General features: G+C 46.9%; 1 protein-coding gene across 1 annotated transcript; it reads right to left on the bottom strand.

Moving 5' to 3' along the window:
• Positions 1–263: 263 nt before the first annotated feature.
• Positions 264–18230, bottom strand: PRPH2 (peripherin 2). Its single transcript, XM_007085187.2, has 3 exons — positions 17591–18230; positions 3999–4245; positions 264–1094 (listed from the first exon to the last, which is right to left on the bottom strand). The coding sequence occupies exons 1-3, from the start codon at positions 18169–18171 to the stop codon at positions 882–884; spliced, it is 1041 nt and encodes a 346-aa protein (XP_007085249.2). The 5' UTR covers positions 18172–18230; the 3' UTR covers positions 264–881.
• Positions 18231–22542: the final 4312 nt, after the last annotated feature.

Below are 22542 nucleotides of genomic sequence, written 5' to 3' on the forward strand. Positions count from 1 at the left end.
CCACCTGTGTGGGTCTAAGAGGAGAGGCCCAGTGTCCAGAGGATAGACTCTTGTCTCATTGTTACTCCTCTTCCAGTGAAGAGCAGCCACCTAGTCCAGTGCTTCCACAGACAAGCCAAAGGAGGTCACCTGGCACTTCAGGGGCATGATGTTGCCGGAACAGCCAACAACCTGACTTCCTCAGCCCATAGCTCACTCCAGGCTAAGCGAGGGCATGGGGATGTGACACAAGAGTAGCCTTTAACTATGTTTTTGGTGAGGAAAATAATCCCCTGTCTTTAAGTTCTCTTGCCCCATGATTGAAGAATTCCTCTCGTGGGCCCTCAGTGCTTTGGAGAGCCCATTACTCTTAGAAAAGTATAACTATCCCCCGCCCTGCACAATTACACAAGCAAAATGGCTGTCCTGTCAGTCTTGGCATTTAAAAACAGAAGAATGACGACATGGCCAGTACATTTTTCAGACTCCTGTGCTTATGCACCAAGTGACACTTTGGATGTAGAATGAAACAACTTGGAGCCTGTAATGGCAAACTCTTAAAAAGGGGAGTTGCCCTCAGTGCAGCCAGTAGTAGCCTCAGGGTGGAACTGAATTCATGTGCTATGAAGAGTGATCCACTGAGAGGCGCCCTGAGTCCACCATGAGGGCATATCGGGAAGTAGTGGGCCTGAGCCGGGGCTCATTCACTAATATTTTAAGTCATTCAATAAATGTTTGCCAAATGGTTTTAGGGACCCTAAACTTTAAATCCCACCATCAGAAAGAGTCTCTGTAGTAAGATGGCTGCCCTCCTTGGGAGATTCAGATTGGATAAGTGGGGTATCCGCTTTCTTGGAGTCCGCTACTTCTCAGTGTTCAGGAGGGGAGGGGGCCCAGGGCCATCAGCCAGCCTCTGGGGCCTGGCCTGCGTCTGCACCCTCGGCTTCCACCTGGTTACTCTTGCCCAGCTTTTTCAAGCTCTCCAGAAAGGCCTTCCAAGTCTCCGACACGCTCTTTTCCAGAAGCCAGCCCTCACTCTCGCACTCAAGGTCTTCGGGGTTCGACACACTTTCCAGTGCTGTGTGCAGGTAGCGTAGGCCAATTGTGATGGACACCTGGTGGGGAGAAGAGACTTAGAGGAGGTCTGGGAGAAGTAGGTGGGGACTGAGGTTGTTAGGAAACCCTGGAAGCCACCAGCCTCTTCACCCCGGGGGCCCTTCGAGTGTGACAGGCTCTGCTGAGTCTGGGTTGGTGAGGGCCTACCCACCAGCCTGGCCTGGTGCTCAAAATAGCTGTCTTTTCTCCAGCCTCATCTCCAGCCCTATTCTCCTGCCTTTCTGGCCACCCTGGGCTTCTTTGGGTCCCATCCACACTTTCTTCTCACCAGCCTTTACCTCTTGTTGTTTGCCTTAAATGTTGTTCCTCTCCACGCTCCCCCTTCAATTCAGCTTCAGCCCTCAGTGAGTGACCCTGCTACCCATTCTGCCTCCTCTTTCTCTCCAGTCTCACCCGTTCTGGGGGGATTAGTCCTAGGTTTCTCCTCCTTGCACGCCCATCCCGTTCCTAGCACATTGTTTGGCACATATGAGGTGTTGGGTAAACTATTTGCTAGACAGAATTAAAAAGTCACCTCCTTTTCGACAAGCAATATTATCATATGTGGTTTCCTTCTACTTCTGCTATTTTGATTAGTGTGGGGATGAGTGGGTGATTTGTTTGCGTTTGTTCACTAGCAGTCGCTGTAGCAGGCTGTGGTGCCAAAATGCCTGGGTTCAAACCCCAGTCCTGATACTTAGCCAGCCATGTGGGTAAGAAACCTCAGTTTACTCATGTGGTTTGCAGATTTTCAGATGGAGTGTCTCCTGCCTCTTGTGCATGCTGTGACATGTCAGGATGTGTAGAGCATTGTACGTGGTGCCCAGTAAGGATGAATAGATGTGTCAGCTGTAATTGGTTATTAGTGTGGTAAGTACTGTTTGCATCTTTCCAATGTATCGTGTTACCCTTTGTTTCTACATAGATTCCCGCTTTACTCTCTTACATTTCTCCTTTCGTGGTATAACAAACTCTGAGCTGGCGAGGCCTGCTCATGGAGACCGTCCACCCCCGATGCATCTTGTTCACTCAGTCTCCCAGCCCATAGAACAGCACCCGGTGGTGGTAGGGCTTCAGTAAACATCTACTAAATGAATGCTATGGGAGCACTTTATAATTGCAGTGGTAGATGGCATTAGTGATTGATGTTTTAGGTTTTCATTATTGTCATTGTCCGTTGAAAGTTTAATATAATGTTTATGGTGAAAAAACTCACCTCCTCCAGGACGTCCTCCTGGTGTACATACTCCTACTCTGATTCCCTCCTCCTTTCCTGAAGTAGGCCCACTGCTGCATTATGAATTTTGCACTTGGTCATGGTCCTCCCTTTGGTTCATGAGTTAGATGTCACCTCCTAACTGGATTGTGAGGCCCAGGAGAGCAAGGCTCAAGCCAGAGCCCTATCTTACTTTAGCCATCCTCATGCCCATCACAGAGCTCTGCTAACTGAAGGCCTCAGCTAAAAGTCAAGAGCATTTACTCCCTGTTCCCGGTGAGCTGGTCCTCATCTCATACAGTCACTAGCTTCCTGGAAAGGCGAGGAAACTGAGAGGCAGCCAGTGGAACCCTGTTTTCCCACTGTTAGCCTTTCAGTCTTTTCATGGGTTTTCAGGGTACATGAGCTTCTGACCTTCCAGCAGTAAGCTTCTCACCTCGCTCTACCCAGTCATTCCCAAGACTGTGCCTCAAGTAGTCAACAACCAGTAAAACGTCATTCATTTGCCTTGACATGAAAAGAAACCCTCCCTTCCCCAGCCAGCCTACCCCCAGACAATACAGTACCTGCAGTGTGATGTGGTGAGTTAGAAGTAGTCATCTCAGCCCAGGGCACAGCTACATGTTAAATTCCATAGCACTAAGGGAGCGACTTACTTAAAGGAAACTTTCAGTGAATCTCCTCTAATGGGCAAACTTTCCCCACTGATATTTCTGGTTTTGGACTTCTGGATTTTGGAGTGGATTTTCTGCTGCCAGCTGAAAGCCAGAGCCCCTGAGTCACCCTCTGTACCACCTTGGTTTACCACTCACAAACACTTGCTCTCATTCAGCACCCGGGACAGCACCCAGCACTCAGGTGTTTAAGAAATAACTCAGGTAAATGAATGAATGACATCTTGCTACATCCCAAGTTCTGTACAGAGAGGAATTAAGCCTTATAGGTGAAATCAGATAAATCCACAAATAGTTCGAATAACAGGTAAATTGCTACCAGAATCTTGAGAGAAGCACAAATCCAAATAGCTCCCATTTCCTGGACATAATACATATCACCCCCTGTTCCCCCCCAGGAATCCCAAAGCTAAGTGCTGTCGGTCCCATATAAAGAGATGTTAAGTAACTTTCCAAGACCCCAGACTGAAAAAACAAAGGCACATGATGAACCTCTAAAACATGCAAAGTGAAAGAAGGCAGACAGAAAAGGTCACATATTTTCATGGCATTTATATAAAATTTTGTCCAGGATGGATAAATCCACAAAGCTGGAGCACAGATTAATGGTTTCCAGGGGCTGGAGGGGTTGGAGGCAGGGGGGCGGGAGATGGGAAGTATGCTGCTTAATGGATAGGAGCTTCTCTTTGGGAGTGATGGAAATGTTTTACAACTAGATAGAGGTGGTAGCGGATGTTGTAGTAGTTGTACAACATTGTGAATGTACTAAATGCCATTACATTGCTCACTTTAAAATGGTTCATTTTCTGTTCTGTGAATTTCACCTCTATCAATTATTTTTTGAGTGACAGGAAAGAAACAAAAAATAGTAGAGGTGCTGGGGTTTAAACTTAGGCCTGCCTGCCTCACCCACAGCAAGGCTGAGGGCTGCTTCTGAGGAGAGAGGCAAGCGCCCCAGGCTGGGCCCCACCCATTAAATCCAAAAGGGGCAGGTGACCCCCACTCCCCTCGCCCCCAGCTGGCCCAGAGCCTACCTCAAAGAGCCAGACGAGGAGTGTGACGGCACCCATGGAGTTCATGAGGCTGCCGTAGTAGCTTAGCAGGGCGGCCCTGCAGCCACGCACCCACAGGTTGAGCTCCTCTGTCTGGTGGTTGTAGCTGTAGTGAGCCGAATTGTTGGTGAGCTGGTACTGAATGCAGGGCCGTGGCGAGTTGGGGTTGCAGCAGCTGAAGGGAACACCATCCACCAGGTATCGCCCGTCCACATTGCTCTTGATGCGACTGGAGGAGAAAGATTAGGGGCTTCTCAGACTTCTCACCAGGGGTCAGTTCCTCCCATCCCACAGCTCTGAAAAGCTGTAATATTCATTCATCCATCCATCCATCCATTCATTCGTGAAATAATAAAGGCACCTACTATGTGCCAGCCACTGTTCTAGAAGCTGAAGGTGGAGAAATGACACTAAAGAACCAATGTCCCTACTTCCTAGAGTTTGTGTTCTTGAGGGTTGAGACAGATGATAAACCAAGAAGCGAGTAAATAAGGAATACAGAAATGCATCCAACCATGCTTTGTACTGCCAGGCCTCTGCATGCAGCAATTTCTTGGAACCATGTCAGCCTGGTAGGACAGGTGGTGACTGGAACAGGACTGCCTAGCATTCGTGGCCAACAGCCTTTGCCCCCCAGCCCCTCTGCAACCTTACCTCTAAAAAGTCACTAGGGACCAAGGCTCCCTCTGGCCAGATGGGTTCTGTTCAGTATATATTTCCAGAAGGCCTGCTGTAGCCCAGGGCCTGTGCAGGGACAGGGAATGAGACTGGAAACAGTTACAGTCCTTGCCCTCAACTTGCTTGCTGTCCACAGTGAACTCTGCCCCTAGCCAGGTGGGATCTCCTTACTCACCTGAAGGCTGCAGCCCGTATTACTTTTGCACTTCCATTTGTAAGTATATATTTGGTTAGGGTGCACCATACATTCATGTGGGTTCAGAATTCAAAAGGGGCAGACATCTTTACTCTGAAAGTTCTCCCCATCCTCATCAGGCATCTGAGTGTGTCCTACCTGACCTGAGTGAGGTTACCCAGGTGTCTTTATGCACCAGAATTCATCAAGCTGCACACTTAAGATTTGTGCACCTGAGTGTATGCATGTTATCTTGAATCACAAGGTTTTTTTAAGTTGCACAGACTTTTACAAACATGAGAGTAGAAAGTATAAGAATAGAAATGTAATTATTTAAAATAGAAACTATAATTCCAATTCTGGGTATCTATCTGAAAAAAATGAAAACATTAACCTCAGGGGCACTAGCTGGCTCAGTCAGTGAAGCATGCAACACTTGATCTCGGGGTTGTGAGTTCGAGCCCCACATTGGGTGTAGAAATTACTTAAAAATAAAATCTTGAAGAAGAAAAAAAGAAAACATTAAATCAAAAAGATACATGCATCCCTGTGTTCATTGCAGCATTATTTACAAAAGTCAAGACATGGTAACTACTTAAGTGTCCATTGATAGGTGAATGGATAAAGAAACTTTGGTACATACACACACATACGCACACGCAAGGGCACACACACACACACACACACACACATTGGAATATTATTCATCTCTATAAAAAGAAATCTTGCCATTTGCAAAAATGTGGGTGGATCTTGAGTACATTATGCTAAGTGAAATAATAAAGACAAATACCATATGATCTCACTTACATGTGGAATCTAAAAACAAACCAAAGAAAGTTGTGGTTGCCAGGACAGGTGTGGGAGATGGGCAGAATGGGTGAAAGTGGCCAAAAGTCCTGGGGATGTAATACACAGCATCGTGACTATAGTTAATAATGCTGTATTGAAAGTTGCTAAGAGAATAAATCTTAAAAGTTTCTTATCACAAGAAAAAAAAATTCTGTAACCTGGTATAGTGATAGATGTTAACTAGATGCATGGTGGGGCTCATTTCGCAATATATGCAAATAGCAAATCATTATGTTGTATCCGAAAACTAATGTTGCATGTAAACTATACCTCAATAATAAACATAAATAATAGAAACTGTTTTCAACATTCATTGAAATGATAATTGCAGTGTTTAGCTTCGAAATGTCCATGTTTTTGTTTTTTTGTTTTTTTTTTTAATTTTTTTTTAATGTTTTTATTTTTGAGACAGAGTCAGACAGATCGCAAGCAGGGGAGGAACAGAGAGAGAGGGAGACACAGAATCCAAAGCAGGCTCCAGGCTCTGAGCTGTCAGCACAGAGCCCGACGCGGGGCTCGAACTCACAGACTGTGAGATCATGACCGGAGCCGAAGTCGGACGCTCAACCGACTGAGCCACCCAGGCGCCCCTGAAGAGCCGAAGTCGGACGCTCAACCGACTGAGCCACCCAGGCGCCCCTGAAATGTCCATGTTTAATCTCCAACTCATTCTTGTCCCTTGGCCTCCAGATCCCCCCAAACTGTAGCCAACTGTCTGTCCTTCTAAAAAGACTTCATACCTGATAAGCAAACACAGATTCTGCAAATGTTTTTTTTCTTCTTGTTTTTTACCCAAATGATAACGTCCTGTGTTGAACCTTTCTTTTTTCCCTTAGCAGTATCTTAGAGATTTTTTATATCTATCAATAGAGAGTATTCTCCAGGTTTTTAATGAGCTACACGGTATTGCCGTTGCACAGATGGTCCTGGGGCACTAGTCAGTTCCCTACTGATAGATGTTTAGGGCTTTCCCAATCTCCTGTTAATTTAAACATTGTGCATATTGTGGCTATATCTAGAGGGTAAATTCCTAGAGGGGACATCCCTGCATCAAAGTGTGGCTCCATCTGTGACTGCCCTAGATCCCTGCCATATTTCTCCCTGGCGTTTGTAGAATCATACCCCCAACAGACATGCACAAGAGAACATACCCTTCATGCTGTACCCACACGGGTTCGATTTTTGATCTTTGCCAACCTGAGAGATGAAAAATAGTATCTCAGGGTTGTCTCAATTGCCATTTCTCTCATTATGAATGAAGTTGAGTATCTTCTGATATGTCGAAGAGCCATTTGTGGTTCCTTTTCTGTGAACTGTTGATCAGTATGATTAGGACTTTAGGAAGGTTCTGTACAATGTGGCCTCCTTGGTTCCAGAAAAGTCCTCACCTGGGTTCTGGTGACCATATTTCCAATGGTCTGCAGTCCCTGACCTCTACTTCCTAGACAGGACCCCAGCCGAGAGAATGGGTGATCCTGGGTGCACAGGACACCTGAACTTACTCCCAGCTCATCCCTCTGGACAAGGTCCTTACCCTCTCTGGGCCTCAGCTCCCTCATCTGTAAAATGGAGTTGACATGAGGATCATATGAAGGGATGTGTGTAAAAGGTCTTAGAAACGTGGCTGGCAGATAATAAGTGCACAGTGAATGTGAACTCATGGCTGAGGCTGGGCAGGGTGGAGGAACGAGAGCCTTCACATGTGCTCCGTGTGCCCTCAGGCAACAGCTGTGGCAATGGAACAGACCATTCAACACCACTGGGCAATAGTCACTTGTGATCGGGTGGCAGGGTCTCTGCCAACTGTGAGGAAGAGGCTCTGAGAGGCTTCTGTGAGGATAGCAACCATGTCTGTGAGGGCAGAGCTCACCCCTGGCCTGAGGCCGTATCAGACATTTGTCACTGGCTGAAGTGGTTGCTACTGAAGTACTTACTTGAGCCCAACTGACTGCACCAAGAGCACAGTGGGAGCAGAAACCACTCTGCTCTCCCCCTGCAGCCCGTAACTCGGCACCTGGCGGCGGGGCCCGAGGTGGTCCCGGGTGGGAGGACTGAAGCAGAAGGGCTGTCAGTTTGGGTCTCCTGCCCCCCTCTTGAGGGGCCAGTAGTCCCTGGACACCTCAGCAGACAGTAGTCTCCCACCAATGACCAGCCCCGGCAGGCCTCTTTGAGGCTGGGGTCTCCGAGCTCAGATGCTCTTCGTCCCTCTGCCTGACCTGAAGGCTGTCCCTTGGGCCTGCTCCCAGCAGCACAACATCCCACCTGGGCCATTCCCAATGTCCCCATGAGAGGAGTGGGTATAGTGGGAGGAGCCAGCCTTTGAGTCGCAAATCTACATTTCTGATCTGTGGGACTTCATCCTCTGGACCTGTGTGAGGTGGGGATAACTACAGCCCCCTCTCGGCAGCCGTGGGGAGCTTTAAATGAGGCAGTGTGAGGAATGTGCTTGACACAGGCCCTCAGAGAAGGCCCCACGCAGAGCCACCTGGGCAGGACCTTGCAATCCACCAGATTGTTCTATGGAGGCAGAAGTGGTGCCCTGAGCAGGGCAGGGCGGAGCCTCACCCAAAGCCAAACAGGAAGTGGAAGACCAGCCCACAGCAGTTGCCCACTCCTCCCCTCAGAGTTTTTTCAGAGCCTCACAGGTCTCTCTCCTATGTGTTGGCTTTTCTATTTAAACTTTGTGAGAAAGCGTGATTCCCTCCCTTGTTCCCTGTCCCAGAAGCCCTTTCCTGTCCACCATTCTCTCTCCTTATGCACTCTCAGGTGTCTCTAAGCTGGGGTAAAGCCTACAGACTTGCCCCATACATAGTACATGTGTATCTGAAGTGAAGGCCAGGCCTGCAGTTGTGTGGGCTGAGGCCAGGAGAGGCTCTGAGCTACTCTGCAGGCTGGCCTTCTGGAGACCACTTATCTTCCCACCTCACCTCACTCACTGCCCCAAATGGGGAAGCCACCTTGCTAGTCTCCTTAAGGCAGAGCCGTGTCTCCCCCCCCCCTCCAAACCTCCCCCTCGCAGACTGGGGATTCCTCAGGTCAGGGCTTGTCTTGCCTCAGACTGAGGCTCCCTGAGGACAGGGTTGTCTCCTGCCTCAGACTGGGGCTCCCTGAGGGCAGAGTTGTGTCTCCTGTTTGTGTCCTCCCTCAATACCTACAGTACTTTATATCCAAAACAGGTCCTACCTTAATCAAGACCCTTACAAGCCCTGGTGAGCCCTGAGCAGAGCAAGATTTGTAGCCTGGGAAATACTCTGATATAAATAGCCAGCTCACCACCTAAGGAGCTTTGTCTTAAGAGGGTGAGTGGGGCCTTAATCTGTGGTTAGAACCAGGACAAGCACTGAGTAAACAAGGTGATTCTACTACGGGAGAGGGAGGGCTATTTCTAGAATTGCGGGACTCCAACAGATCTCAGGCTGGGGGTCCGGGGAAGCCACAACCTCCATGAAGCCAGGCCTGCCTCCCCCATGCTAACCTGGGTCTTCTCCTCAGGGAGCCCCAGCCTGAGGAGAAGACACACCCCTGCCTCAGGGAGCCCCAGTCTGAGGGGAGACACAGCCTTGCCCCTGGAGAGCCTCAAGCTGAGGGGAGACACAGTCCAGCCCTCAGGGAGCTCCTAGCCAAGGTCTAGTCTTCTTGAGATGTCTATAAATTGTTCAGGAAGAGTGAAAGGAGCCTGTAGCCTGTAGGTTCCCTGGGTGGGATGAGAATGAGAGGGCTTGGTGCCAGCTTTTCCCTCAGGCTGAGGGCTCGAGGCCAAGCCCTCCTGGCTGACGGTTTCTGGTGCCAAGGCCTTTTACCCCGAGACACTAAAGCTCTGCTTATCCAGAAAGCAATGGAGACCTTGAAAGGAATTGTCATAAACTAGCTGAAGACTTCATGTCCCTCCTCATGTGATGCAGTAAGATATACACAGGGCACCCTAGGAAGTGTTCTTGCCAAAACCAAACCTGAATCCAAGCACACCTCAGCCCTGACTATTGGCTTGTGGGGGAAACACAGGGGACTGAAGAACAAGTTAGATGACACCACTTGGCTGCAACTGCTCAATCCAGAATGTGAGGAACGAACTCTTCAGAACAAGTGGCCCAGTTCCTCCAGTACTCACATGGCTGGACAGTAACCGTTACAGAGAAAAAGAGATGAAAGAGATCAGAGAACCAAATGCAAAGTGTGGACTTGGTTTGGATCCTGATTTGAACAAATCAACTGTAAAAGATACTTTGAAACAATAAGAGAAAATTGAACAGACCAGATATTAGATGAGATTGCTGCTGGTTTTGTTGGGCATGATTACTATTGTGCTTATATCAAACAAAAACAAAAAAGCAAAAAACAAGCAAACCCTCTGTACCTGTTAGAAATGCCTCCTAAAGTATTTATAGGTGAAAGGAAATGAAGGTCGGGATTTGCTTTAAGATACTCAGAGGGTAGGGGCGCCTGGAGGGCTCAATCGGTTGGGTGTCTGACTTCTACTCAAGTCATGATCTCACGGTTCATGAGTTTGAGCCCCGTGTCGGGCTCTGTGCTGACAGCTCAGAGCCTGGAGCCTGCTTGGGATTCTGTGTCTCTGTCTCTCTCTGCTCCTCCTCTGTTCATGCTCCATCTCTCTCTCTCTCTCTCTCTCTCTCTCTCTCTCAAAAATAAACATTTAAGGGGCACCTGGGTGGCTCAGTCGGTTAAGCGTCTGACTTCAGCTCGGGTCATGATCTCGTGGTTCATGAGTTCAAGTCCCACGTCAGGCTCTGTGCTGACAGCTCGGAGCCTGGAGCCTGCTTCGGATTCTGTGTCTCCCTCACTCTGCCCCTCCTCTGCTCTCTCTCTCTCTCTGTCTCTCAAAAATAAACATTAAAAAAATAAAGTAAACATTTAAAAAAATAAGTAATAATTAAAAAAAAAAGATACTTAGAGGGGATAATGTGTCTTTGGAAGGGGGATATAGATGAAACAAGAAAGCGAAAATGTGCATATTTGTTGAAGCTAGGAAAGGTGTACATGGAAATTCAGGATAATCTCTCCGCTTTTGTGAATGCTTGAAAGTTTCCATGATAAAAGTTGAAATGCAATAAAATAAAAGAAGCGCTGGCTGAGAACTCCAAATCTGTGTCTCGATAACTTGCTCTGAAGATTCAGTCGCATCCCTGGACTCTGCTCCTCCCTCCGAGGGCCTCCCCCAGTTATAAGGGAGCATCTCCCCACCCCCAGAAGCACCACGCCGGAGCCAGTGAGAAAGTAAACACAGAAGGCAGAGCAGAGCCCAGCCTCGCATGCCCAAGGCCGTGGGGAGCCTGGGCGGGATCTCTGGTTCCTATGCGGCTACCTCGTGATTTTCTGAGACCCTGGCACAGAAGCACTGGAATCTAGTCACGATCCACAGAAGTTTCTCAAGCATCTCTGCCCACACCTTCCAGTGTCCCTCTGGAGGAGGACAACATGGAGGACAAGAAGGGGTGAGAGGGGACAATGAGGCGCCACCCCCAAAGTGGCCTGGAGAATTCGAAGTTTCGGTCAGTTAGGGCATAGATTCATTTAACAAGGAAACTGTACAAGGTGACTTTAACATCGCTGCAAAGCAGCACAGCAGAGCGGGAGGAACAGAATTAGAACCTGGCACTCCATACAGTGGGATTCTTTGTCATCGAAAGGAAGGAAGTTCTAACAAATGTGGCAACCTGGTTGAACTTGGAAAACGTTATACCAAGTCAAAGAAGCCAAGCCTGGGGCCGCCTGGGTGGCTCAGTTGGTGAAGCTTCTGACTTCGGCTCAGGTCATGATCTGACGGTTTGTGGGTTCAAGCCCCATGTCAGGATCTGTGCTGATGGCTGAGTTTGAAGTCTGCTTTGGATTCTCTCTCCCTCTCTCTCTGCCTCTCTCTCTTTCAAAAATAAACATTAAAAAAAATTTTTTTTAAGGCCAAGCCCAAAAGGACCAATATTCTGTGATTTCATTCAAATGAGATATCCAGGAGAGGGAGGTCTATAGAGACAGAGAGGAGATTATAGAGCAGGGCCATGGAAGCTAGGGAGTGAAAGCTGGAAGGTACAGGGTTTCCCTGCCTTGTGATGAACACATTTTAAAGTGGACTGTGGCATTGACTAGTGGCACAGCTCTGTGAAGAGGCCAAAAACCATTGAATCATCCACTTTAAATGAGTGAGTTGTAAGGAATGTGAGTATCTCAATAAGGCTGGTTTGTAAAAGTGTACCCGCCCCCCCCCCACCGCTGAGATCTAACCTGAGGCTCAGATCTTTTATCTATCAAATAGAGATGACAATACCTGCAAAAATTACAGACGCCCCAGAGAGGGGTTTTGTGCAGAATAAATGTGGGACCTGGCAATATAGTGATAAGGGGCAGAATAGGGGGGTGGGAGATGGCCACTGGGCTTTTTGAACCTGGGACCACTGGAGGGGTGAGGGGTGGGGAGGTTGTCAATTCTTATAAAAAGCCTTCTGGGGCGCCTGGGTGGCGCAGTCGGTTAAGCGTCCGACTTCAGCCAGGTCACGATCTCGCGGTCCGTGAGTTCGAGCCCCGCGTCAGGCTCTGGGCTGATGGCTCGGAGCCTGGAGCCTGTTTCCGATTCTGTGTCTCCCTCTCTCTCTGCCCCTCCCCCGTTCATGCTCTGTCTCTCTCTGTCCCAAAAATAAATAAAAAACGTTGGAAAAAAAATTAAAAAAAAAAAAACCCTTCAATTGATATTGTTTAGATCAGGAGCCTCCAGGAAACAGCCCTTGATCTTAAAGATTCCCTTGAGAAATCTCCAAAAACCAGCCACCCCTCCATGCTTGTCGGGACCACAAGCTCCGTGCTCAGTTTCCTGGGGGACCAGTAGTGGGGGGCATACCTAAGGAGGTCCTAGGGAGCCCTGTGGGCAGGAACCCAGCCCTGCTCTCAGGAGCTGGACTGGAAATGTTCCCTGTAGCCCAGTCCAGCGAGGTGTACATGGTGTGAAATGGGAAGAGATCCCCCACAGCCTGCAGGAAGGACCAGAAGTCATGGGCACTAGGCACTGCCCATGTGCAGGACCAGTGTCACTGGAGGATCTCGGTGCATTTTCTGCAGACTTCCCACCCTCTGGCCAGCTCACTGCTCCTGGGATCGCCTCCCAGAGTCCTCAGGGTCAACCAGGAGACTGAGGCCCACCCCAGCCTCTTTGTTGGCCTCTCTGAACTTGGTGGTGAAAGGAAAAAGAGAAAAAGATTAAGCATTCCTTTTATTTTTTTTTTAATTTTTTTTTAACGTTTATTTTTGAGACAGAGAGAGATAGAGCATGAACGGGGAGGGGCAGAGAGAGAGGGAGACACAGAACCGGAAGCAGGCTCCAGGCTGTGAGCCGTCAGCCCAGAGCCCGATGCAGGGCTCGAACTCACAGATGGCAAGATCGTGACCTGAGCTGAAGTCGGCGCTTAACCGACTGAGCCACCCAGGCGGCCCCGAAGCATTCCTTTTAAAAAATCTTGGTGGAAGGGGCGCCTGGGTTGCTCAGTTGGTTGAGCGACCAACTTCAGCTCAGGTCATGATCTCGCGATTTGTGGGTTCGAGCCCCGCATCGGGCTCTGTGCTGACAGCTCAGAGCCTGGAGCCTGCTTCAGATTCTGTCTCCCTCTCTTTCTCTGCCCCTCCCCTGCTCATGCTATCTCTCCCTCTCAAAAACAAATAAACATTAAAAAAAAAAATCTTGGTGGAAGATGACCCAACTCCCTCAACCTGCCCTCCTGCTAGGCCCCACCCCTGCTTCTCTTTGCTTCTGCTGCTCCTGAGGGTGCTGCTGAGAAAAGCCAGAAAAAGGTAAGTGCTTACCACTTCTCAATGCTTGGCCTCTCAAAAAAAAAGAAAGAAATACACTTTATATGGTTCAGGGGAGGATTTGGGGAGTCAGCTTTGTCCGGTAAACTTAATAATCCTCCTAAGTAAAGCAGTGAAGATAAGAACAGGAAACAATTTGAGCGTCCAGGGAAAGGGAGGGAAAAAGTGCCTCTCCACGTTGTCTCATTCATTTCTTCCTTCCTTCTTCCCACCAACAGATAAAGGTTGTGCCAGCGCTGGCCCTCAGGCAAATCCAGCCCCATGAAGCTTTCTAGACACAGCACCGAGGAGCCTGCCCTCGCTTACAGGTGTTGCCCACTGTCATTAATGTGAGAGTCTGTGGGACACAGTGAGGTGGTCCTCTCTCTGCAACAGTGACCCTATCAGGCTGTACCCTCAGCAGTACAGGAGTGTGACTGTAGGTGAGGCATTTCAGGTCTACCATTGTGTCTTGAGACCAGCTTTGTGGCAAGTTAAAACCAAGGTACAGTTTCTTCCCGGAAGCTTAGCCTAAGGGAAGTAGGAGAGAGACAGAGGGGCAAAATCCTCAAAAGAAGCTTGGTATTCTAACAGAAGCAAAGAAGAACAACCTGAGGTCCTCCCTGAGTATAATATGATGCACCAATTAAACATGATCATTTTAGACAAGTCCTGGATGACATCACTTGCATGTAAAATCTGAAAAGCCAAACATCTAGAAACAGAGGCTAGCATGGCAGTCGCTGAGGGCAGGGAGAGGGAAGGGAAGAGACTGGTCAAAGGTTACAAACTTCCAGTTTTAAGGTGAGTAAGTTGTGGGGATCTCATGTACGGCCTGGGGATCATAGTTAACAATACCGTATTATGTGGGAATGCAAGCTGGTGCAGCCACTCTGGAAAACAGTATGGAAAAAACTAAAAATAGAACTACCCTACGACCCAGCAATTGCACCACTAGGCATTTATCCAAGGGATACAGGTGTGCTGTTTCGAAGGGACACATGCACCCCATGTTTATAGCAGCACTATCGACAATAGCCAAAGTATGGAAAGGGCCCAAATGTCCATCGATGGATGAATGGATAAAGAAGATGTGGTGTATATATACCATGGAGTATTCCTCGGCAATCAAAAAGAATGAAATCTTGCCATTTACAACTACATGGATGGAACTGGAGGGTATGATGCTAAGTGAAATTAGTGAGTCAGAGAAAGACAAAAATCATACGACTTCACTCATATGAGGACTTTAAGAGATAAAACAGATGAACATAAGGGAAGGGAAACAAAAAGAATATAAAAACAGGGAGGGGGACAAAACAGAAGAGATTTATAAATAAGGAGAAAAAAACAGGGTTACTGGAGGGGTTGTGGGAGGGGGGATGGGCTAAATGGGTAAGAGGCACTAAGGAATCTACTCCTGAAATCATTGTTGCACTAGATGCCAACTAATTTGGATGTAAATTTAAAAAACTAAAATTAAAAAAAAACAATACTGTATTATGTACTTGAAAGTCGCTAAGGGAGTGGACCTTGAATGTTCTCACCGCAAGAAAGCAATGGCAATTATGTGCCGTAATGCAAGTATTAGCTAATGGTAGGGTGGTAATATAAGTGTATCAAATTAATGCCTTCTGCACCTTGACCGTACATAATGTTACTTGTCAATTATATTTAAACAAAGCTGGGTGGGGGGGGCATAATTGTTTTGGACATTATGCAAATACTATATTATCAGATTACCAAATGGGGTGCTCAGTTGTATTTATACCATGGTTACAGTATTTATTATGTAAGTGTTCAGGTGACTGAACAGGAATGTGGAAAAATGAAAGCCATTTTCTTTTTTGTGGGTGAGAACCTGGCTTGAATTCCTTTTCCTGTTTTCGTTTCTCTTAATGTTGTCACCATATTTTCTTGTGTAACAGAGAAACTGTTCAGGTCACTGGAGTTAAGATAGTTTCACTCCAACAAGTTGGTATGAAGCATGGAGGTGGGGGGTTTTGTTTTGGGGGTGTTGTGGGTTTTTTTTGCTTTTAGTTTGTAAGATTTTATTTTTAAGTAATCTCTGTACTCAACATGGGGCTCAAACTTACACCCTGAGATAAAGAGTCTCATGCTCCGATTGAACCAGCCAGCTACCCTGCATGGAGGTGGTTCTGATCAAGCTTACAGTTTGACTGAAAATTTAGACCTGCCAACCACTGAGAGTAGAGCAACCTGGAGAATTTCTCTGCTCTAGGACAAAAGGAGATTTGGGGATTACGGAGAGATTCTGTAAGTCTCTCCAATGACAAATCGGTGCAAAAGGCAATCAAGGAACATGACAGGAAAAAAATGATAGCTCTTTCTTATTTGCTCACAAAGGCTGTTTGTACCTTCAGCTTCTCCTCCTCTCCCACCCCCATCCCCAGGAATTCTGCTCATCCCTCCTGGGGCAGCTTGTGCAAATCATGCCACCTTGTGCCGTCCCTGCAGGCCTGTCACCTCGGAAGGGCAGAGCCAGAGCCATTTATAAGCCTCTCCTTAACTAGGGATTTGTAACAGTAATCCTCACCCACGGAAAAAATAGAATCCCAAGCAATGACCTTCAATCTGACTTCCCTTCCATGTGAGGTGCAGCTAAGCTAGCCATCTGGGCTTCGTGGGTGTTGTCCGGGCTCCGGCCATGCCCTGCTGTTAGTATGCCCGGCACCCTGCATGCAAGTTCCCTTGGACTTGCCCGCCTTACTCAGGAAAGCCATTCGGACCCCTCGCCTCAGCCAGGGAAGGGGTTGAGCGGGATGGAAAGAAGAGGTAAAAGAAAAGCCAGTGTCTCAGGACCGGCTGCCCTTTCCCTAGAAAATGACCTGAGACCCACAACGGCGAGTCTCTTGGGAAGAACAGTGTGCTGGAGTGAGCCGCTATTACCTCTAGCACAAAGGATGAGTTTCTCTGTTCCTCACCAGTACCTCCCTACATCACACTTCAGGATTTTATTTTTACACACACCACAAATACTTCAGAAACTTTATCGCCTCACACTATCATGATTCAAGAAATAAACACCAGCAGGCATTTAATAAGCACTTGCTGTATGCCAGACGCTAGACAGAGCTAGGAGGTGACCTCCAAGATTATCTGTTCCAGGGGTGCCTGGCCAGCTCAGTTGGAGAAGCACGGGACTCTTGATCGTGAGTTTGAGCCCCAGGTTGGGTATAGAGATTACTAAAAAAATTAATTAGTTTAAAAAATTATTCCAATGCCTTCATTTTAAAGATGGGCAAGGAATGGGGCGCCTGGTTGGCTCAGTCCGTTAGGCGTCCAACTTCAGCTTGGGTCATGATCTCGCGGTTTGTGGGTTCAAGCCCCACATCGGGCTCTGTGCTGAGAGCTCAGAGCCTGGAGCCTGCTTCAGATTCCGTGTCTCCTTCTCTCTCTGTCACTCCCCCTCTCCTGCTTTGTCTCTCTGTCTGTCTCTCTCTCTCAAAAGTAAATAAACACTAAAAAAAAATTTTTTTTTTAAATGGGCAAGCAAGAATCCAGAGTGGCAAGCCACTCACCCAAGATCACAAGCTAATTTACAGCCAAATTATACAGCCAAACCTACAGCCTAGACTTCCTGACTGCCCTGTCCTCTGCTCTTGCCACCACACCCAAGGACGAACACCTTGAGAGTGGATGCTGGTGTCAGAAGGTTGGAAAACAAGGGAACTCACCAGGGAATTTAAGCTTCTGGGACTGAACCCATCAACATCGAGTGAACAAGACAAAAAAGCCAAATAACGTCTCAGTAGATGTCATCTATGAGTGCCTCATCCCTACGGTATGAAGTAGACACACATGCCTGGCTGGGGCTTCCTCCCTGGAGACTCCTGTCCAAGCAACTTATATAACTTGACACCTTCCTCCCACCTTAGCCGGACATTAGGTTGAGTGTATGATACCGCCATCTTTATAGGTCAAAAATGTTAGCGTATTGGCAATTTCATATGGGCCAGCTGAATCCAGCCTCACACACACAGTACTAAGTCGTGCACACAGAGCACCCCATGGGCCTCCGAGTCCCCAGCTAGCTCTGACCCCAGGACTGGAGAGCACTCACTCTTTGACTTCTTTGGAGGAGAAGTCCAGGTAACGATTGCTGATCCACTGAATCTCAAACCAATCTCGAAAGCCATTGTTGCCGCAGCATTTGAACTCGATCTGTAGCAGGTCGATGGTCTTCTTCATGAAACACCGGCCGGGGGTGTCTGTGTCTCGGTAGTACTTCATGCCATTCTTGAGCCCGTGGGCCAGGGTGCTCTCCAGGGAGCCCCGCATTAGGAAGCAGCAGAGGGCCACCAGGAAGAGGACAATGTTGAAGAGGACACAGACGACCAGATACGACTTCAGCCAGGGCTTCCACTTGGCATACTTGGAGGGGTCCAGGGCGTCATAGCAGATCTTGCCAGCCAGAGAGTTGAAGACGCAGGACAGCACCCCCATCCCTATCAAGGAGTTGGGCACAAAATGGCTCTCTGAATTATTCATCACATCACTCCTCTTCCGCAGCTCGATCTTAAGGAACAGCCCTAGGCTGAAGATGACGATGCCAGCCAACACGGAGAGCCAGTTCATAAGCCAGAGCCCTTGGGCCAACTTGACCCGCTTCTTCTGGTCAAACTTGACTTTCAGCAGCGCCATACTTGCTGGGTGCAGTCTAGGCAGCTTCCCAGGACACAGCAACCACTCCTGACCTTAGTGAGCCCGGGGGCTGAAGATTCAGGGCCTTGGGAAGGGAGCAGGTGGCCCACGCTTCAGGGAGCTGCTCCGGGAGCTGCCCATGTTGAGCCCCTTAGCCTGGGACCCCCGTTAACTCAGTAGTGGTAACAGGGGCCTCAGAGTCGCCGCTCATGAAGGGGCCAGTCTCCGCAGTGTTGCGGCAGCGTCCTTCCCAGCCAAGGAGGGAGAGCCTGAACGCTGCAGATTAAAAGTGGGGTCCACAAGACCTCACGCTAATCTCTTTAGCCAGCTTCATCCCATTAGATAAAGCCGTGCTAGTTTCAGAACATGGCCAGAAGGAGCTTCCACGAACGCCCCGGAGCAGAGAGCTCTGGGTTCAACATGAAGAATCAGGAACAGAAACAAGACTGGCCAGGGGAATGGGCTCTCCCTGAGGTCTGGCTCAGATCACGGGTCTCCCCAGAAGCCCGTTTCCAGGCCAAACTCCTTCAAATCTGAAACTTTCTATGAGACAAAAGACATTGTCATCCTAGTTGAAAAAGAAATGACAGATTGTAAGAAAACAGTTACAACACGTAAAAAAATAAAAAATTAGTAAGCGTTTGTTTTTTTAAAACCCCCACAATTGCACAGTCAAAAGATCAAAAATTGGCAAAACAGGTAAAAGACAGGAACAGATGATTTATAGCAGGCAAACTTGAAAAGTCCAATCTGGAAAAGATGTTCAATCTGAGTAGAACACAGGGAAGTGCAAGTAAGATAATAATAAAAGACCAAATTTGATCCATTGGATTGAGCATCTATCAAAATTCTGTCACCCAACAGTATAAACAAAAATAATAGAAATGGAGATAGAAATGATGAGTCTGTAATTTTTTTTTTAATTAGCAGATTTTATTTCTTAAGGCAGTTTTAGGTTTACCAAAACCAAAAAAAAAAATTTTTTTTTGAGGGGCGCCTGGGTGGTTCGGTCAGTTAAGCATCCAACTTCAGCTCAGGTCATGATCTCACGGTTTGTGAGTTCAAGCCCCGCGTCAGGCTCTGTGCTGACAGCTCAGCGCCTGGAGCCTGCTTCGGATTCTGTGTCTCCCTCTCTCTCTGCCCCTCCCCTGCTCACATGCGCTCTCTCTCTCTCTCTCTCTCTCTCTCTCTCTCTCTCTCTCTCAAAAACAAATAAACATTAAAATTTTTTAATTGGAAAGAAATTGAAAAGAAAGTACAGAGAATTCCCATAAACTCCTTTCCCACAACCAGTTTTCCCTAGAATTACCATGTTGCGTCTGTGTGGTACATTTGTTATAACTAATGAACAAATATTGGTATTATTGTTATTATTAACTAAAGCCCATAGTTTACATTAGGTCTTGCTTGTTGTATTTTACATTCTGCGAGCTTTGCCAAATGCATAATGTCACACATCCACTATTATCAGATCATATAGAATCGGATAGGAAAATTTCACTGCTCTTAACAATCTCATGTTCCACCTATTCCTTCCTCCTTTCCTCCCTGCCCAACTCCGGGCAGCCAGGCTCTACAGTGTTACCTTTTCCAGAATGTCATATAATTGGAATCATAGCCTTTTCAGACTGATTTATTTCCCTTAGCAGTATGCACTTGGTGTCTTTTCATGTCTTTTTTGTGGCTTGATGGCTCATTTCTATTAATTGCTGAATAATATTCCACTAATATGGATATACCACAGTTTATCCATTCACCTATTTAAGGGCATCTTGGTTGCTTCCAATTTGGGGCAATTATAAATAAAACACTGCTATAAATCCTTGTATGTGGGTTTTTCTGTGGACAGAACTTTTAAACTCATTCGGGTAAATATCTAAGAGTACAATTGCTGGGTCATATGGTGAGAGTATGTTTAGCTTTGTAAGAAACTGCCACATTATCCTCCAAAGTGGCTGTACCATTTTGCATTCCTACCAGCAATGGAGGAGAGTTCCCGTTGCTTCACGACCTCGCCAGCATTTTGGGTGTTAGCATTCTGGATTTTTGGCATCTCACTGTGGCTTTAATTTGCATTTCCCTGATAACATATGATGCGGAGCATCTTTTCATATGTTTATATGTCTTCTTTGGTGAGGCCTCTGGCCCAGGACTTTTGCCCACTTTTTAATCGGGTGGTTTTGGGGCTGTTTTAGGCTGTGACTTTTTGGAGCGTAATTTATCTATCTCCATTAAAATCTAAAACACACATTCCCGATGACTCAGCACTGCCCCTTCTCAAAGAGTCTATGCATAAGCACAAGGAGTTTTAAGAACAAACCAAGTCTGTCCTCAAATTTGTGCCCACCTAATACCATGCTGCCCATCAGCTCAGGGTAGTAAGTGGCTCAGCTCTCCCACATGGAACCTCCTTTCTTCCCTTATGTGGGGAAAATTGGATCCACTACATCCACTATTCGCATGCTCCTCTTTAAGATCTCCAAATTACTAAGAATCAAACGAGTATTTCTCCAGAGAGGGGACATATGGAACAAAGCTATAAGACGTACGTTTTTTTCCCTCCAGCTCAGTCACCTGAGAACAAAACAGCTATTCCATTGTTCCATTCAAGTTTGAACTCTATTTTGGGAGTGGCCAAGGCCAGGTTCTAAGACACACAGGAAAATTAGTCTTATTGTTTTATTGTCACACCACATTTTGGATTGAAAACAACATTATCCGGAGTGATCACTCTTCTAATAACCAAGACTTGGCTTCTAAACAAGCTTTGCCTCTCCAAGGAATTTCAACACTTCACCATCGGAAACATTGAAAAGAATGTACTGCAGTTTCCAGAGTTTGGCTTTGTTTTTGGGGTTTTTTTTTTCCCCCAAAAGAGAATGTTCAGACAACCAGAAGCATGACCGGACTCAGGCGTCTCACACACACAGAATCTGAAGACGCCTGTCCTGAGAGAAAAAGGGTGTGGGTGACAGTGAAACGATCTCAGGGAACTCCTTTCCAGCACACAGCACGCATGTGGACAAGAGAAATCAGAGGGAAGGAGAGGAAGAAAAAAATTAATGTAGAAACAAGAAACAAAAATATAAAAATAGTTCTCCCCGGGATAACCCGATTAGCCAAGGGCCTCTTTTTCCTCAGTTGATCAGTTGTACAGCGTGAGGAGGGACAGAGTGGAGCCCCGGGCTAGTCTGTGGATGCCCCCTGGTGGCCAGAAATAGAATGACTTCAATGTTTGGAAAAGGGGAGATTTCCCCTCTCCAGCTAGAGTGGGGCCATTGTCTACAAAGGAACAAAGAGAAAAAACAGACATTAGAAATGTCGTTGGTAGGGGCGCCTGGGTGGCTCAGTTGGTTAAGCCTCCAACTCTGGCCTAGGTCATGATCTCGTTGTTCCTGAGGTCGAGCCCCATGTCGGGCTCTGTGCTGACAGCTCAGAGCCTGGAGCCTGCTTCAGATTCTGTGTCTCCTATCGCTTCTCGGCCTTTTGGCTAAGATCAAGTGCAGATTCTGTGTCTCCTTCTTTCTCTACTCCTCTCCCACTAGTTCTCTCTCTCTCTCTCTCTCTCTCTCTCTCTCAAAAATAAATAAAACATTTAAAAAATTGTTTTAAAGAATCATACATGTTGCTGCATATAAGTGTAGCCTGTTTAGATCATACCACATATGATCTATGTGGTATAGATCATACCACATATGAACCATTCTCCTGTCGGTAGATATATGGGTGATTTTTAGTGGGGCTTTTTTTTTTTCTTGTGTCGCTTTTATGAACAGAGCTGCTTAGAACATGTTGTACATGAAAAAAAAAAAAAAAAAAGAACATTTTGTACATGTCTCCTGCTGAGCGAAGCTTCTCTGGGGTATAACCCTAAGAGAACTGTTGAAGAGGAGGGGGTGTGAATCCTCACCTTAACACAGTGATGCCAAAGTGGTTTCCTTAAGCAGTCAGGGCTGATTTGTTCTCCCGATGTGAATATATGAGCCACCTCCTCTTACTATTGAGTCAGACTTCTTAACTTCTGTTTCTCTGATTGTAATTGTGGCCTTCATTTGCATATCCCTGGTTACTAATGAGTTTGCGTAACTCGTCATAAATTATTTGCCAATATAAGTAAGTTCCACAAGTCAATCACAAAAACACCAACAAGCCCAATGAAAAATGGGCAAATTGGGCTTGTTGGTGCTTTTCTGATTGACTTGTGGAACTTACTTATATTTTTCTATATAATATTTATTGGGCATTTATACCTGTCACAATTATTTTCTCCTAATTGCGACTTGACTTTTTGCTCTCTTTATGTCATCTTTCAAAGATCATAAGTTCTTATTAGTAAAATTTCATATAAGTTCTTTTTTTTTTTAAGTGTTC

This window comes from Panthera tigris, chromosome B2 (assembly GCF_018350195.1).
Source record: "Panthera tigris isolate Pti1 chromosome B2, P.tigris_Pti1_mat1.1, whole genome shotgun sequence".
NCBI classification, from domain to species: domain Eukaryota; kingdom Metazoa; phylum Chordata; class Mammalia; order Carnivora; family Felidae; genus Panthera; species Panthera tigris.